At 35.6% G+C, this 17,049-nt stretch overlaps 3 protein-coding genes across 5 annotated transcripts; 1 reads left to right on the plus strand and 2 right to left on the minus strand.

The window, feature by feature from the left end:
• Window positions 1-1,619: 1,619 nt before the first annotated feature.
• LOC18608372 (calcium-dependent protein kinase 26) lies at window positions 1,620-7,852 on the plus strand. Of its 2 annotated transcripts, none has more exons than XM_018115605.2 (9): window positions 1,620-1,929; window positions 2,427-3,252; window positions 3,665-3,808; window positions 3,898-4,050; window positions 4,652-4,767; window positions 5,152-5,319; window positions 6,014-6,238; window positions 6,731-6,879; window positions 7,472-7,852. In XM_018115605.2, exons 2-8 carry the CDS (start codon window positions 2,490-2,492, stop codon window positions 6,848-6,850), a joined length of 1,689 nt encoding a protein of 562 aa, XP_017971094.1. In that variant the 5' UTR covers window positions 1,620-1,929; window positions 2,427-2,489; the 3' UTR covers window positions 6,851-6,879; window positions 7,472-7,852. The 2 variants fall into 2 exon arrangements, with proteins under 2 accessions (XP_017971094.1, XP_007043083.1); XM_007043021.3 differs by having other exon boundaries at window positions 1,623-1,929; window positions 7,557-7,852.
• Window positions 7,853-8,364: 512 nt separating this feature from the next.
• Window positions 8,365-10,893, minus strand: LOC18608373 (glycerol kinase). 2 transcript variants are annotated; one of them, XM_088803645.1, is made up of 4 exons: window positions 10,488-10,893; window positions 9,572-10,212; window positions 8,876-9,077; window positions 8,365-8,689 (listed from the first exon to the last, which is right to left on the minus strand). In XM_088803645.1, the coding sequence occupies exons 1-4, from the start codon at window positions 10,750-10,752 to the stop codon at window positions 8,634-8,636; spliced, it is 1,164 nt and encodes a 387-aa protein (XP_088659771.1). In that variant the 5' UTR covers window positions 10,753-10,893; the 3' UTR covers window positions 8,365-8,633. The 2 variants fall into 2 exon arrangements, with proteins under 2 accessions (XP_088659771.1, XP_007043085.2); XM_007043023.3 differs by having other exon boundaries at window positions 8,365-8,693; window positions 8,880-9,077; window positions 10,488-10,890.
• A 2,466-nt stretch (window positions 10,894-13,359) lies between these two features.
• On the minus strand, window positions 13,360-14,542 carry LOC18608374 (uncharacterized). Its single transcript, XM_007043026.3, has one exon. The coding sequence runs from the start codon at window positions 14,391-14,393 to the stop codon at window positions 13,932-13,934; it is 462 nt and encodes a 153-aa protein (XP_007043088.2). The 5' UTR covers window positions 14,394-14,542; the 3' UTR covers window positions 13,360-13,931.
• Window positions 14,543-17,049: the final 2,507 nt, after the last annotated feature.

Genomic DNA, 17,049 nt, shown 5'->3' on the forward strand with positions numbered 1-17,049 from the left:
ACCAAAAAAGAAGTCATCATGGTATTATGTACCAAAAAAAAAATCATCATGGTACTTCTTTTCCGCTAACATCAAAACATTTTTAAGAGCAAGCAGAGTTTCCAAAGGACAAGCTGGAGCTCACCCATGGCCCCATCTCATCATGCTACTTCACTTTTTCCTTTCAATAAAAATGGTAAAGAAACAATCAAATTATTACACGCACACACACACACATATATATTATATTTATAGAAATTATGGTAATTCGTTCTGCATAACTCTGTTCCATCTTGCCAACTAAAATAAATTTTAAGTGAATACCATTAGCTTAGCAAAACCCAATACTATAAAAGGAATACTACTACTAGTATTTTTTTTCTTTTGTCCTTTTTGATGAAAGAGACAATTGAAGACTTAGTCATTAAGAAACTTAAAAAAGATTTACAAAATTGCAAAAGGTTTTTTGTGTGTGTGCTCTCGCTATGCTAAGTTGGTTGGAGGTACTTGACTTGGTCTCATGAAATATCATTCAATTTTGTTAAAATAAAAAAATTGTCAACATCATCTCACGAGCCTGATTAAAAGTGTTATTGGTTAAGGATTATAGAGCCTAAGCACTAGGAAGAAAAAACCCAAATTAATGGTGGTAAAAATGCTTGGACCATTATCTTTAGTACAATCTTTGGGGTTGTAAATTTGTGATCCTTTCACTGACTGTAATAGTGGACTGGGAACACATCTTTGATGGTTGCCTTACAGGCACCAAATACCCTTTTTCAGAAAATTACCCAATATTCAATGGATCATCACGTGCATCTCATCATTCCATTCCACTGTTAGATTCTGTCAAGTGCATGTTCTGAATCAGATCTTAGCTTTTGATCCCATATATCCATTGCTACCAAGCCAAATGGCCCTAAAAGAAAGGGCTAGGATCTTCCTGGCTGCTAAAGAAATTTAAAATAATGTCATAAAAAGAAGTGTGTGTTCTCTGTTCAGCCGTAGACTTTGTGGGTATTCTTAAGGAAACTGGATTGTGATGTTGAGAATAGAAAATCGTAATTTGGTCTCCGGTCTTCTTTGTGTGATTCTGGATTGGGATACAGCAAGTCAATGAATAGACTGAAGAAGGCAAAATAGTCAAACCAAAGTTGGTAGCCATAACACGTTTGAGTGAATTGCAATGGGAAACTTCATCATTCGAAGCCAGACGAAGGCCAGCCATAACCAAAGAAGATGAAAGACCATTCAAAACAGAGCTGCTTTGTAAGTTTTTAAAAGACTGCCTAAGTTTAGCCTTTGGATTCTTCTCCACAAAATTAGCTGGAAGATTTTGACCAAAACAACCTTAAGACATGTCATAGACCCACTGACCTTTCACTCGGCGTGAACAGCACGCACCAATCAACTAGCTACAAACTCTAACGTTGTCGTGATTCTCCAACCTTGAGAAAGGTCAACCGTGAATCAGTGATTTACTGATCTGGGTTTGTTACCGCTTTTACCCTTCTCTGCGCTTCCTAGAAACCGTGCAAACTAAAGAACAATAACAATAAATTTCAATTTAAGACAAAATTTAATTAAACACCAAGAAAAACAAAATTGGGTTGTTTGTTTTTATTATTATGGAATAATAAAAAATCATTGCAATGCATGTGTGTTTGAAAGGAAAAAAAAAAAGAAGAAAAAAGGAAAGAAAGAAAAAGGGGAGGGGGAGGAGAGTTAGCTGGTCAGCACTCTTTGTATCCGATGTTTCTTAGCAACAGCACTCCAAAAATAACAACAAAAACAGACTCAAAATTCAAACATTAAAAAACCCACCAACAGCTGTTCTTATGGATGTGTTTAGGATCAATTATATTCATCCACTTTAGCCATTTCCTTCTTTGTCTCTCCTTCTATCAATCCCATTCCTTTTTTTCCTTTCTTCATTTTTACTCCAAACTGGTACTTGATCTATCTCTCCGTTTCCTGTTTTACTTCTCTTGGTTTCTTTCCTTTTTCTTGTTATCTTGATTGTTATGTATGTTTAGTTGCTTACATCTTTGTGAGTTGATCTCAATTTTTGTTGGGTGTGTGTGAAGGTTTATTCTTTTTGATTGATTTTTGGGCTTGGCCTAATTTCTTTGATAGCTGTGATTTGTCTTTGAGGGGATGTTAATCTTGTGTCACGGTACATGCTATATCCATGTAGAAAGATGGTGACTTTCTTTATTTTTCATTTTTGTTTTCTTGGAAATTAGTGAAAAGGAATAACTGTTCTCTTTACTTTTTTTTCTCTTTAGAAAATGGAATGGAGCTTTTTTTTATGTCTGATACTCTGATCTGTTACGGGATTCTTTTGATGCTAAGATTTGTGGTTTCTGCATGAAAATTTTGTAAAGTTTAAAGTTTCCAATTCTGGGATCATTGAAAGTTGAAATTTTTTCTATATTTTTTTTCAGTGTAATTGATGAGATATCATTGGATGAGGAAAACACTGTTCTGGGGGAAATATTGATTGTTTCATGGGCAACACATGCCGTGGATCTTTCAAGGGGAAACTTTATCAGGGCTACAGCCAGCCCGAGGATCATTCTTCCAAGCGCAACAATACTTCTTCTGACCGTTCCAATTCTGATTATTCCCCTACTAGTTTAAACGCTCAACAACTTATTGCCCAAGAATTCTCCAAAGAAACCACCAAAAAAGATACCCATTTGGCTCTCATTAGCCCCACCAAGAAAGATAACATCATGAGACGTGGAATTGATAACCAGGCTTATTATGTGTTGGGTCATAAGACTCCTAACATCCGTGACCTTTACACTTTAGGCCGTAAGTTAGGACAAGGACAGTTTGGGACTACTTACTTATGCATTGAGATTTCTACAGGCATTGAATATGCCTGTAAGTCTATATCCAAAAGGAAGTTGATTTCCAAGGAGGATGTGGAGGATGTTAGGAGGGAGATTCAGATAATGCACCATTTGGCTGGTCACAAGAATATTGTGACAATTAAAGGTGCATATGAGGATTCCTTATATGTGCATATTGTGATGGAGCTTTGCTCTGGAGGTGAATTGTTTGACCGTATCATCCAGAGGGGGCATTACAGTGAGAGGAAGGCGGCTGAATTGACTAAGATTATTGTTGGGGTTGTTGAGGCATGCCATTCACTTGGGGTTATGCATAGAGATTTAAAGCCTGAGAATTTCTTGTTAGTTAACAAGGATGATGATTTCTCTCTCAAGGCCATTGATTTTGGACTCTCTGTCTTCTTTAAACCAGGTAAGGAATGAAATGCTTTTCCTTAATTTTTTGCAATTTTGTTTTTTTAATTTTTATTAATTTGGAAGCAACTTAAGGAGCTGGAACATGCACCTAGTAATTGATCGAGAATTGTTTTTATGGCACATTTGATCGACTACTTATTCTTCTTTTAGTAGGTCAATTACTTGGTCTTGTTAAAACCTAATTCTTAACCTTTAACATTTAAATGTAATGCATACAACCTTAACGGGTTTATGTTGTGAATGCCTATTGAATGGTGACAGGGAAGAACACAAATGCAATAATTGAAGAGCCAAATTTTTTTTCTTTATTGAGTCACAAAGTAGTTTGAGCTCCTTTAGTTACCATTATGGAACCAATGTCTTCTTGAATCAACTTGATTCACATAATGTGTGGTTCGCTCCTTCAGGTCAAGTTTTTACCGATGTGGTTGGAAGTCCATATTATGTTGCTCCTGAAGTACTCCTCAAACATTATGGACCAGAAGCAGATGTATGGACTGCAGGAGTTATACTCTATATATTGCTAAGTGGTGTGCCACCATTTTGGGCAGGTATTTATGATGTTTTATGGTTCTGTATCATATTTTGCAAGTAATTATATGTGTAAAATGCTTACAACTTTCTTTTGTCTGTTCATCAGAAACACAGCAAGGAATATTTGATGCAGTGTTAAAGGGACATATTGACTTTGATTCAGACCCATGGCCCCTAATATCTGATAGTGCAAAGGACCTAATCCGCAAGATGTTATGCTCTCGGCCTTCAGAGCGGCTGACTGCTCATGAAGTATTATGTATGTAATATATATCACCTCTCTATTATAATCTACTTGATGCTAATGAATGTTTTGACCAATAAAAATGGTGAAATAAAGGAAGCTGCTCTCTAACATTTGATACTTGTTTTTTATGTTATTATTACTGCATAGGTGAATTGGTGTAGTAGTATTATCTTTTTTATAAAATGTTGGATAGTAGTAGTATGATCATGTAGACTTGTATAAAGTTGCAATGTGGGATGCTCAATATGTTTTTCTGGTTGATCTAAATATTTAAGCATGTTTACAAATTCAGTGATATTATTGTTGTCGGACAGTGTATCCCAAAACCAACACTGCATATTGATACAAAGCAATAAGTACATGTATTAATTTGTTAAACTTTTGCACCCTCTGCCTTTCTGCCCATGGTAATTTTAATAATTAAATGCAGTTCTTTCTGAAGAGTCTTGCTAATTTTAGCAAATTTGGAATCAGAAAGATTCTTCTTTGTTATGAGTTAGAATCCATCCTGTTGGTCGGTATAGTTTGTTACATCCTTAGTGCATTTATTATTTTCTTTAGTGAAATGAAATAAAGGTCAATTGTGGTATCTTTTGCCGTTTGATTTCTTTAGGTCATCCTTGGATTTGTGAAAATGGGGTTGCCCCAGATAGGGCGCTAGATCCAGCTGTGCTTTCTCGTCTCAAACAGTTCTCTGCAATGAATAAATTAAAGAAGATGGCTTTACGGGTAAGATTCTCAAAATGTGTGTGTCTGAGTCTGCATCTCTGTACCACTGTCTGGCATTGTGTGAGAGGAAACAGGGAGAAATTGAGGGTCTTGATGTATATATAAAACTAGGATCATGTTTAATAAATTGGGCAGTGTTTTCTTCCGATCATGAAGAGGTAATGCCCAATTGATGCAGCAGAAGCAAGCTGTTTTTCTCATTAAACATAGAATGCACCATCTTTTTCTAAAATATTTCTATGCCTCAGTCTGGCAGCACTTTTCACTGTTTAGAGTTTAGTCTTAAGCACAATGGAACTTAATGATGGCTTTAAACATTCTTCTTTTTATTGTTTAGTCAAACTCATTCTGACGGAAAGAGCTCTGCCCTTTTTTTACAATCAGGTAATAGCTGAAAGTCTCTCTGAGGAGGAGATTGCTGGTTTGAGAGAGATGTTCACAACTATGGATACTGATAACAGTGGTGCAATCACATTTGATGAACTCAAAGCTGGTCTGCGAAGATATGGTTCTACCTTGAAGGATACAGAGATACGGGACCTTATGGATGCAGTAAGTTTGTTTTGAAGCAGCTATCTAAATATATGTTTCATTTTCTTTTTATCTTCTTTTTCTTCTTCCTGCTCATTTTGGAATCTTCTGTATATTTATTTTTGTTCTTCTTGCTTAATAATTCTTCTTACTGCTTCTTGCCTTTTGGTCTAAATGTCAGTTTATATGTGTTCATGAATTTGTGAGGCATGCAGCATTTGGTCCCATCTTGATATTCTTTTCTTAATTTAGTAAGAAGGCAATTTTAACAGAGAAGCATGGGGTTAAAAGGTCAAAGTTGCAATGCCTTATTGGAAGTAGTGGTTGAGATATGGGTCCAATTGTAATGTGAATAATGCTTCTTTATGAGCTATAAGTGGCCCTTAAACCAACTGAAGAATAGCTTTAGCTATGTGATTTGGAGTCCTGACTTGAGGGTCTCTCTCTAACAGGGAATCTATTTTAAACCAATTGGAGAATACCTATATTTGCATCTATCCTTACGGATGCTTTTTTGAGGAACAAGGGCTTCCTTTCATCATAGATAGCTTGGGATAGAGGAAAAATCTCTTATGATTGAGAATGCTTGTCTTTACTTGTGTTTGTGAATGAAATTTTTGTACTACAGTGATGTTGACTTACATGGTTACTGTGCTTTTTATGTTTCATATGTTTCTTGCAACCCAATCATCTGAGCTATTTTATTTGTTCTCAGGCTGATGTTGACAATAGTGGGACCATTGATTATGGGGAATTTATTGCTGCAACAGTTCACCTTAATAAACTAGAGCGTGAGGAGCATCTCGTAGCAGCATTCCAATACTTTGATAAGGATGGAAGTGGCTATATTACAGTTGATGAGCTTCAGCAAGCTTGTGCTGAGCATAACATGACAGATGTTTTGCTTGAGGATATAATCAGAGAAGTTGATCAAGATAATGTAAGTCATCTCACCATGATGAGTGGGTGGTTACAATATTCTCAATCTAGCCAAATTATTTCATTAATCTTTGCAGTTATTTATTTATTTATATGGTTGAGCATAGTGCTGATAACAACAATGTAGAATGTTAAAGTACGTCTTCACTGAGTTCTAAATTGGGTGAGGTAGAAAGGTTATTAGAAGGTTGTCTTCTGTCTAGGAATGCCGAGAGCAAGGGAAGGAGGGAGGAAAAATCTAGAAAGATTACTGGATGTGTTGGCTTTCATGTATGTACGTTCTTTAAGAAAAGCATAAAATGTTATAGATGGGTCATTTTGTCAATGACTTGCAATCAATGATACCATGTTAATTTACATTAGACAAAGCAGTGGAGTTTGGGCAAGGGGTCCTACTTGTACTGTTTTCTCAGTTAGAATAGGTCTTCTTTTTTCCTCCATTTGCTGATTAAGCTTCAATGTTCTGCACTTCTGCTGCTTCTGCTTTGTTCAGGATGGAAGAATCGATTATGGTGAATTTGTTGCCATGATGCAAAAAGGCAATGCAGGAATTGGTAGGCGAACCATGCGAAACAGTCTGAATATGAGCATGAGAGATGCACCAGGCGCTTAATAATTTCCAGCCGTGCACATCATGTACAGGTAAATTTTTGAGCTGTCTGTTTATATCCTCTTTCCAGTTTCTAATATCTTCTACCCAGTCCCAGGCTAGCTTCTTAGAAAGGCATCATATATTTTTTGTTTTGGGATAGTTGAAGCACAAGCAAAATAAAGCGACTTGCAGTTTAGCCTGTTTAGATTAGATAAACTAAATTATATGGTCATTCCTACTCACTTCTAACCTGAAAATTGAAATGGTCTGCAATGTTGTAAATGTAAAGACTCTTACACTGGTTGGTGAAGCTTCAAGGCTAGCTTCACCACTCATTCAAGTAGCTTAGAACAGTTGTGATACTTTAGAAGTTATGGCCAAGAATCAAGAACACATTAGAAAACTTGATGATTTTGATGCACAATCCATGAACCTTCTCTGATTGTGCATGTGATTTGTATGGAATGATAATGAATTGAAAAACTCCAATGTTGTTGTATTGGTGTTGCATTATAGTTAAAGGATTGCTAAGATAGACATCTGCAGCTGTGTTTTAAGATATGTCATACTGGCAACTAGAATCCACAAATGAAATTTGTCAATTTCTCTCAAAAAAACCAGGTCCATGTCTTCCTTTTGCAGGACCTTTTAACCTTCTGCCAATTATATGATACCTGGCTGTTCTCTCTGTTCTTAATCAAGAATACTTACAGTTGCTAATTGGCAGATTGTAAAGCAAAGGCAGAAGAAGATGATCCCTGATAAAGCTTCAAGGAAACAGTTTTGGCTCCTCCCGTGCTCCAGTACTTTGTAGCTGAAGAATTGATTATGGACGGTTCTTTGTTTGAGCATTTACTCAGAAGCTATTGGTTTATAATGCTATATGACTAATCACAAGCTTTGTAAACTTCAGGAGTGTGAATTGTTACAGTTATTCAAATTGCTAGGTTATTAGCGATGTCTTTAATTGAGGCTTTATGTTGATTTTTGAAGGAAAGGATTTGCAGATATTGTGCTTTAAAACTGGTTTTTTTGCCTTTCTTCTTCGTCTTCATGTATGCGAACCCCTTTTTTAAGCTTGACTGAGGAAATAGATGAGCCTATTTGTATCGATAGAAGGTTAAATGGTGAAATAAAAAACAAAGTAAATGGAGAATATAGCAAGAGCATAGCTTAACTTGCATCTGTAGTAAAACCAGGATCGTTATTATAACATTGCAGATGCTAAAGATGGTGAAGCAGAAAAATGCCCTGCCGAAGTGAAAGTTTAACTGATGGATAATGTACCCTTCTTCAACATGAGATGAACTCATCCCCCATAAGCCTAAAAAGAGGTTTCTGTGACTGCTAACGTTCACTGGGTCGATTTCCTTTGCAATTTGTTATCCAGTGTATCCTGAATATGAACTGATATTCTGTGGCAGTCAACTCAAAAATAAAAAATATGGGTGAGATTTCTCTTTCTAGATGTAGGGATCAAGTCTAAACCGGAAGACCTCTCTAATCGTCCAATAAATTTTGCCATGAGTTCATAGTTGAATCAGAAATTCATGAATTTATATATGTTCAACAAACAAGCAATGCTGAAGAATCAAGATATTGAACAGTTGAAGGTCATCATCCCAAAGGATAATCCACCTTTCAACAGCCAGCAGATGCTGCATATGTATTAAGATTGTAGAAAAAGCAAAATTTTGCAATTTATCTACAGATATTCCTATTTTTGTGGTTTGATTTGACTTCAACTGCAAGTAATGTGCCACTAAACTACCACCAAGATATAAATAATATAATCAATGCTGATTTAAATCATCTGGTGGTATACATCCTCTGAAACGGTAGTTTCGCGCGCTACTGAGACTTCCTGCAAAAATAAACAGAGTATCGTCAATGAAAGCATGAAATGATTTCCATTTTCTAGAGAATGGCCATAAAACCTTGGTGTTTCAGCCTATTGTACCAACACAGATAAACGAAAGCCAGTAAACAAGAATGCAAGTTGAAAAACCAGTAAAATGCTATATATAAAAACATGTAAAAGAAAACTTGCCTTCAACTTCCCCTCACTTGAGAAGCTGCATCTTGATGTAATAGCACATCCCTGATCAAACAGCCACCCCACTTCACTGCAAGTTTCACCTCCGCTTTCTTTTATAGCACACCATAATTGCTTGGGAAGCAATATGAGATTGCTTTCATCTCTTATTGACTTCAGTGACCCATTATCTTTGAGCTCTTGAAGAAAGATCTGGAGTTTTTAAAATAAGTTCACAATAAACAGTGATCAGACTATAGAACAACATTCTGTTCATCAAGATTATGCCTAATTGCCTGCTAATGGACCGAGTGATACACAACTAAATAAAGTTGGTGACATATTTGACACTTAAGAAGGATTACATTACTAGGCATAGAGCAAGAAACTAGAGTAACAATGTCTAAGGAATTCTTCAAACTTCCAATTTAGTATAAAATATAACAATGCATGGAAAGGAATAAAAAAGTTCGGAAGCTCAACTAATAGTCTATAGTAGCGGATCTCGATTGGATCAGCTACATTGCTGCTAAATAACCTATTGGTGTTCACTCATCATTACTAAAGTTCAAGTTGAAACTTAATAGCATAAAAACCAGTGTTTTATATTTGAAAGTTTAAAGAGGGAGAATGCCAAGCAAACGGGCAGAGGATTTAAGCCATCAAGAAAAAAAGGCTTAGCAAATGAAGGAGAATTTTACACTCACATCACCAGAACCATCAAAAGTGGCGACAGCATTAGGCCCCTGCCATTCACCAATGATATCAGAAGCTTTTGTGGTAGCTGTTGGAGCAAATGCAGAATCACGAATAGCACATCCACCAAGCTGGTCACCGTTTCTAAATGGACCATACCACTGTTCGCAGAAGACTCTAATATTTTGTAACACCAACTTTGTACCATCCACTCGAACAACCTGAATTATCCTCACACGGGACTCTTTATCCCGAGGATTGATCAAGCAATGCTCCAACTCCCACAGTTCATGTGTACCATTGTCTGCAACCGGCCAGATAGCAGTGTAACATCCACTAGCTTGATATGCAAAAGCAGAAACTTTGTTATCTACACCAACGATATTCCTCTCATCCATGCTATAACGTGTTGCAGCATCTGCTTCACATCCAACAGTTGGAAGTAGTTTTATAGTTTTGTAAGTCATAACCTTCTCCCCTGGTTCAGCAAGTGTAGGGCACTGGGTCTGCCAATCATATACCTTAACCTCCCAATCCCTGTAAGCTTCAGGTACGACAGACTCAGGAAGTTCAATTGGACTCCCTTCAATTGAGAAGTCTGCTCCAAACCCATCCCATTCACCTGACACATTCCTTGCAAATTCTGACCAAGCTTGACAAGTAAAAGAAGACAACATCAGATATTACGGTTACAATTAGAATTTACAACACTAACATTACATTCGTTGTTTCTTTCAACTAATACCTAAAATAGTAACTCAAATAATCAAATTCTACGAAAGCAAAAGGGGGCAAAAGAAGGCAAAGTTTCTAAGGAGGGTGAGGGTTTTGTTTACGCAGGATATGGTCATTTATACTTTAAATTAAGCACAGAGAAGAATCAAAATTAGCATGAAGGAAGAAGTAAACAAGTAAACAGCAACCTACCATTAGCAGCAGCAGCAGTAGCAGTAGTGGGATTGGGGTTGTGAAGCTGAACATCAGAAACAGCAGTCTTGGCTAGGCAAGATGGGTTGAAAGTTTTACTATTGCTGCATTGATAAACGTCATGAAGGCGTGGAAACGAATGAAGATAGACTTTAGAATGATGTTGATGATGATTTACTGCTATATTTCTACGCTTTGGCAAAGGGAAAGCCAGGGAGTTAATGGTTCTGTTATGTGATATTACACTGCTTGCTGCTAATACCATTTTCAATCCTTGATGATGCTTTTCTGCTGTCCCTTCTTTTCTTTTCTTTTTATTTAAAAAAAAAAACTTATCCTGGCTTTGGTCTCAGAGCATCAATGGTTTCCAAGGAGAAGTTAAAAGAAGCAACCGCCAAAGTGACAATGCAATTATTTGCTGCTGGGCTAAAACTGAAAATTTTAGGCTGATGTTGTATTCAGGTCAGTTTTGACGGCCATTTCTGTGCATTATGTTAGCCCAATAGTAAAGCAGCCCAACCATCCTTCCTTTTTAATTTTCCTGATTTTTTTATATATTTGACATAATACCTAAAACAACTTTTAAATTATTTTAAAATTTTAAATAAATTTTTATTGTTTTATTATCTTCAGTCAAATCTTTATATTTTTATTTTTTATCAAATAAGTAACTTATGACTAACAATTGATTAAATGTTATTAATTAAAACATTTTTTATATCATGTGACGTTAATATGTCATATTAAATTATGACGTAACATATTAATGTGATATAATATCATAATCATATGATATTTTTACAATACACATCAATATCAAGAAAATATGAAATAATAATTAATTAACTATTAATCATATATGTCTAACGTATTTGGTTAGAAATAAAGAATACAAAGTTTGATTGAAAACAATACAACAATAAAAATTTATATGAATTTTTTTAAAATAATTCAAGAATTTTTTAAAACATTATGCTTTTTTTATTAAAATGATAACTCATCAGATTAACTTCTCCAAATGTGATCCTCGCTTATATTTGCAAACAAAAACTTAAATTTAATAGTTGAGTGTTTTTGAAATAAAAAAAAATACCATCAAATTAAATGATTTTTAAAAATTTCTTATCATGTAAAATGTCGCATTATTATTAGTAAAATATTCTCTCTTTTTGTTTGGACATATATTACTGTGAAAAATGGATAGAGATGTTGATGTTTGTGCTACATGAATTCTATACTCATAACATGATTCATGCATTTGTTGCCCAAACTGTTGGCACATCAAAGGCACTTCTTGTGCAATTTTCTACAAGGATGTGACCTAAAATTGCAGATTTTTATTTATTTTGCAATGCTTTTCCACTTGATTTGATAACTTAAAACTTCACACTTTCATTCCTTAGTGTAAGTAGCACACATATTAGCCAGATTAAAAAAAGAAAGAAAGAAAAAGAAAACACATGATTGTCCTGGATGCAGACATAGCCAATCTATATGGTCATACAGCCAATAGTAACTCCTTGGATTAATGGTACTCTTTCCGTCACCACTATAAGAGACACAAATACAACAAAGACTCGAATCAAAACACTCAATTAAGGAAATTGTTTCGTTGAATCGCTGTCCTTCATATACTGAACCCTTGTTAAAAGAAATAAGCCGATTAAAATTATTAAAAAATAAGCTTCTTTTTTTTTTTTAATTCTTTTTAGAAGCTGGGAAGCTCCTATTGTCACTGATCAACATTTTAGTTGTTTCTGTTTGTCTGATCCAACTAAAAGCTGTTGTTCGTTGGCAAACTGGGGAGATGAACTAGAAGACACATGTAGCACATGCACAGCTTCATTACCACCAAAATATTTATGGACAGCAAGCACTTGACACTTTCGAGAAGCAAAGGGACCAACCCATGTCCTGCCAACCAAACCAACAAGTATATTATTCCCTAACCCCAAATTTGCTTCTTCTTGCGGTGGTACACTCCCACACAAAGTTGACATTTCAACCCCCCACCCCCACATCACCGACGGCAGATATTATCTCTCCACTCCCTACTAAAAAAATAGTATTTTGTCCATACATCGCTCATACGAGGGCTCCATGTGACTATATAAGCTTTGGTCAAATCAGAATTACGATGTATCTTTATATATACTCCTAGTTTATATATACTTATATAAGAACAAATTTATACACCGACAGTTTTTTCTGCATGATCGAGGTGATGCTAAGTGCTAACCCCACTTCGCAATCCTCTCTAGGAGGATACTTGGGACACTTTACACTTTCAATGGCGCTTCAATCTAAGTAACTCGTAGGCAAACTGGCAGCAGAAAGTCTTTTACTCTGTAGCAGTGGCGGGGAAGCTTTGGCTTGGTTTGGTTTGGTCTTGTGAATCATGGTAGCTTGCCGGCTTGGAGGATCGCATAAGATCACATGGCTCACTACCCAAGCTCATGTCATCATTCTATCTTTGCTGGCAATGATTGGAATTGCACCTTAGTCTTTGGCACCGACGTTTGTGGAGAAAGCAACCCAATATTTTTGTATAACTATATAAAATTACCCTTCTTAATTAGTATATACTAATTACCTCATTTCTAAAGCTATCATCCCCTCAATTAATTATTAGTAGAACTTTAACTATGAAGATGCCACGAAAATACTAGAAAATCCAGTCTCTTGCAAAACCACTAGATCTATGAATGTGAATGGAAATGATTTTCCCTATATTTAATTGCAAATGCGTTGCAATATTTATAGTGGAGATTGGGAGGTCTTTACTCTTTTTAATTGCATTTTTAATATAGTTTTTAAAAGAATACAACAGTATCTCTTGCACAAAAAGCTTTAATATTACATTACATAAATAAATATAAAACTTGTAAAAATTGAACCTGCAAAAATAAATAATGAAATAAAAAAAATAACAATAACAATTTGTTTTTTTAGCTAACAGATGGTGTCTAATACAGTGAATCCACCTTTGCGGCAACTTCCTTTTTGTGCAATGCATGGTACCCCCATAGCCATAAGGCCATTAACTTGAATTCATGAACAATGTAGACTTTGTAGATGTGGTTGGAGAGGCAGAGAAGAGCGCGATTAGTAAAGTGTGAGGTGGATTCAGCTCAACCAACAAGTAGTTGAAGTTTTCCCTCTTCCCCTCTCCAAGCAACATCACATTATATACTAACACAACATTAACAATATAATCACAGGCCATTTGTTTGTTTTCACGAATGAACATGCATTATAGTAACAAAGAAATTAAAGCCGAAACCCAGAAAAGAAAAAGCAAGAGCCATGCGAAAAGATAGAATTCTACAGTCTGTCTGATCTGAATCTTGAAGCTTATTAATTTCCCTTCGGAGCTTTCTTTCAACAGTACTTCTTCCATTCATGCATTCCAAAATCAACCGATGACGTGTTCTCTCTCCAGTCTCAACCATAGATTTTCTGTCCATCATCAAAATTCTTGGAGTAATCTAAAGAATTGTACCTGTAAGTTTGCGGGAGGCCAACTTTGTCAGATCCCACCAGTTTTTTGACCTCAGACCTAACCTTGTAAAAAACATGTCTCCAGCTGCCTTTGTTGTGGCAGCCTAGAATCCTAGTTTCTTCTTCGTTCATTTCAAGGTCTTTAGCAAACATGGGTTTTCTGGAGAGAACCCAAGACCAGCCCCAGTCCCACCATTTCCTGATGGAACTACCAGCATACTCTCCCATGGACGACAAAGACTTTGATCTGTGAAATGCCCATGATGTCGCTGGCGAAGAGATAGGCTTTATATTGAGAGACAGAGAGGAAAGCCTTCTACGTAGCCCTGGCAGTTGCTCTTTTGATTCGGTTTGAGAGACGGGGAGTGCATGGCTCTTTTGAAAGCTTTGAATAATGGAGCTCATGGTGGCTCTCTAACAAGAACAAGAAACGCCAAAACGAGTGAGAATGGTTGATAGGGTGGCGTTCTTGCTAAGAGAAGAAGAGTAGAGACAGAGAAGAAAAACAGGGAGATGGGAAAGAGAGAGAGAGAGAGGGGGGTGAAATGTAGTGTTCACAGCTCTATCACAGGCTGTTTTATTCTCTTTTTGAAGGGAGGATGGATGATGAAAGTGGGGTCCACGATGGTATTCAACATTGAAGAGTAAATATTTTTTTAATCTTTCTATTTTGTTGTGGTGACTTGAGTTCTCAAATTAGGTGTTGATTAATCATTAGTCAAGGTAGATCCATTGTCTATTCATTTTCTATCATACATTAAAATAAAAAAGCAAAGGCAATAAAGTATGGACATTGGACAATGCCAACGTAACGTTGCATATAAAAACTATGTACTGCTACTGTGTTCCCATCTTGTTCATTCTTCAACTTCAATAATGGTATAAATTCTTCACAACTTAGCCCAAAATAAATGCCAGTAATAATGTCTAAAGGGCAAAGTAGGAGAGGCACAAGGCGTATATAAACACAACATAGGGTACGGCGATAAAGTGGACACAGGTAAGAAAGCAGGTGGAAATGAAATGGGGGCCAGAAACAAACGGCATTTAGCGGCCAAAAAATGAGGTGGCTTGTGACGGTAGGGACCATGCTGGGGTGTCGGTTGCAAGGTCTTCGTCTTCGTTTAATTACGACTCACGTAATTTTGAAAGCCTGTGAATAAAAAGTAGTAGCAGTAGAACAAGAATGAAGCAATATATCTGAGAAATCACAACTGTGCATGGCCGTCGTATGAATGATTTGTATATACAAATTGTTCAACTCGATTGCATGGAGACTTGGTTTTGAAGTGAATTAGGCAAAGAAGATTAGCATTAGATTCAGAGAATTGGGAAATCGTAAAAAACCAATGAGTCAATAACTTTATACCTTAAAATTAATTGGTATTTGTTTTTGTTGTTATATATGTTGCTTTTGAATTTTTTTAGTTAATGTTAAATAATAACTATATATCTATAATCGATATAACGGAATATATATATATATATATATATATATATATATATATATATATATATAGATGGATGTTAATAAAATTTTTTATTGATGAAAATAAATGTATTTGTTTCTTATATTTTAAATTGTTGGTTTAAACCTTTTTCTTATAAATATTAATAAGGTTTATTTATTTTGTAAATAGAAATTCTAATCCTATTGAATGATTTTTATTAATTTTTTTAAAAATTCTAATAGTACTCAATAATTAATAAATTAATATTATAAAATTTAAATTATTTGCACCTCAAATTTTATATTTAAGAAATATTTGTATATTTATTATTATTTAAAAATAAAAATAAAAACAAAAATAAGTATTCACGTGCAAGGCGTGTGATAATGACCATTGGCATATATAAAAATACTAATGTTGGTAAAATTTGTGATCGAAGAGAATGGAGATAATACGTATGAAAGTACAAATGTAGGGTCGATTGCTTAAAATAGATTATAATACGGATACAGAGAAGAGGGGGAAGTTTGTTCTATTGAAGTAAACCTTTCTAAACCTTTGATACCAAACACACTCACCAATGGTAGAATACAGGCAGTTGAGTATGAGGGACTCCCACGGGTGTGTTTCACTTGTGGAATTTATGGACATACTAAAGACGTTTGTAGCAAAAATGTCACTACTGTTTGAAAATGGTAAAGAGAGTGGTGAGAATGCGGATGAGTTGCAAACAGAAAGTTCTCAATTTGGTCCCTGGATGATCCTCTCCCATAGGAGAAATAGAGTTCGCAATACGAAGAATAACTGACTAATACTGGTTCCTATTTTGCTGAATTAAATGATTCTAATACAAAGATGGATAATATGCCAGATAGGGAGGAGAGTAAATTTCGAAAATCTTTTATTGGAGAGCGTTCGGGTAAGGATGGAAAGAATACAAGGGCTGTGGACATTCACTCAAGTCGTAATGGGCAATCTTTGAGTCCAAATAGAAAGTCGAGATCAGACAACAAACTGGTTAGATTTAACAAAAGTGATGAAAAGTTTAGTTTACTAACAAAGGATGTGGATGAGGTGGTTGGTTTGAAGTTAGAGGAGGCCACCGAAACAGAGTATGGAGGTGTTGTTGAGAGGTGAAAATGTTGCTGCAATTGAAGAAAAGGGTGATATCCCTATGGATGGAACAGATGATGGGATAATTAACACCAAGGTTTCTTCCAAGATAAATATACAGATTGAGAGAATTCTTGCTCAAACGGTGACACTGGACAGCTCCAAACATTCAACAGTACAGGTGGTAAAAGATGTTAATAATTCACTCAAAATTCCCATGAAGGCATGATCAGTGAAAACAGGGATGGATAGACATGGTGGTGCATTGATACATGGCGAAGAGGATAAACCTCCAGATAAAAAAGGAGTAGTTAAAATTAATAGAAATTCCTTAAAAGGACAAGGTTAGAATGAAACCATCAGCATTGATGGATCATATGCCACCTACTTCTCATTTGTTAGTTAAGGAAGACCTACAAGTGAATCATAGTTCAAGTCAGGTGGATTTAAACATGGGGAATCTCCCTAAGAGTGTTGGTGAGGAGGATAACTTCATG

This window comes from Theobroma cacao, chromosome 2, assembly GCF_053813885.1.
Source record: "Theobroma cacao isolate CCN51 chromosome 2, ASM5381388v1, whole genome shotgun sequence".
NCBI lineage: Eukaryota > Viridiplantae > Streptophyta > Magnoliopsida > Malvales > Malvaceae > Theobroma > Theobroma cacao.

Excerpts from the sequence above, each read along its gene's own strand:
- LOC18608372 (XM_018115605.2), top strand. The coding sequence starts at position 2,490 with ATGGGCAACACATGCCGTGGATCTTTCAAGGGGAAACTTTATCAGGGC. Across the intron at positions 3,253-3,664 it reads CTCTGTCTTCTTTAAACCAG|GTCAAGTTTTTACCGATGTG; the intron begins GTAAGGAATGAA and ends TCGCTCCTTCAG. Across the intron at positions 4,051-4,651 it reads GACTGCTCATGAAGTATTAT|GTCATCCTTGGATTTGTGAA; the intron begins GTATGTAATATA and ends TGATTTCTTTAG.
- LOC18608373 (XM_088803645.1), bottom strand. The coding sequence starts at position 10,752 with ATGGTATTAGCAGCAAGCAGTGTAATATCACATAACAGAACCATTAAC. Across the intron at positions 9,078-9,571 it reads CTTTTGATGGTTCTGGTGAT|ATCTTTCTTCAAGAGCTCAA; the intron begins GTGAGTGTAAAA and ends TAAAAACTCCAG. Across the intron at positions 8,690-8,875 it reads TGAGGGGAAGTTGAAGGCAA|TCTCAGTAGCGCGCGAAACT; the intron begins GTTTTCTTTTAC and ends TTTTGCAGGAAG.
- LOC18608374 (XM_007043026.3), bottom strand. The coding sequence starts at position 14,393 with ATGAGCTCCATTATTCAAAGCTTTCAAAAGAGCCATGCACTCCCCGTC.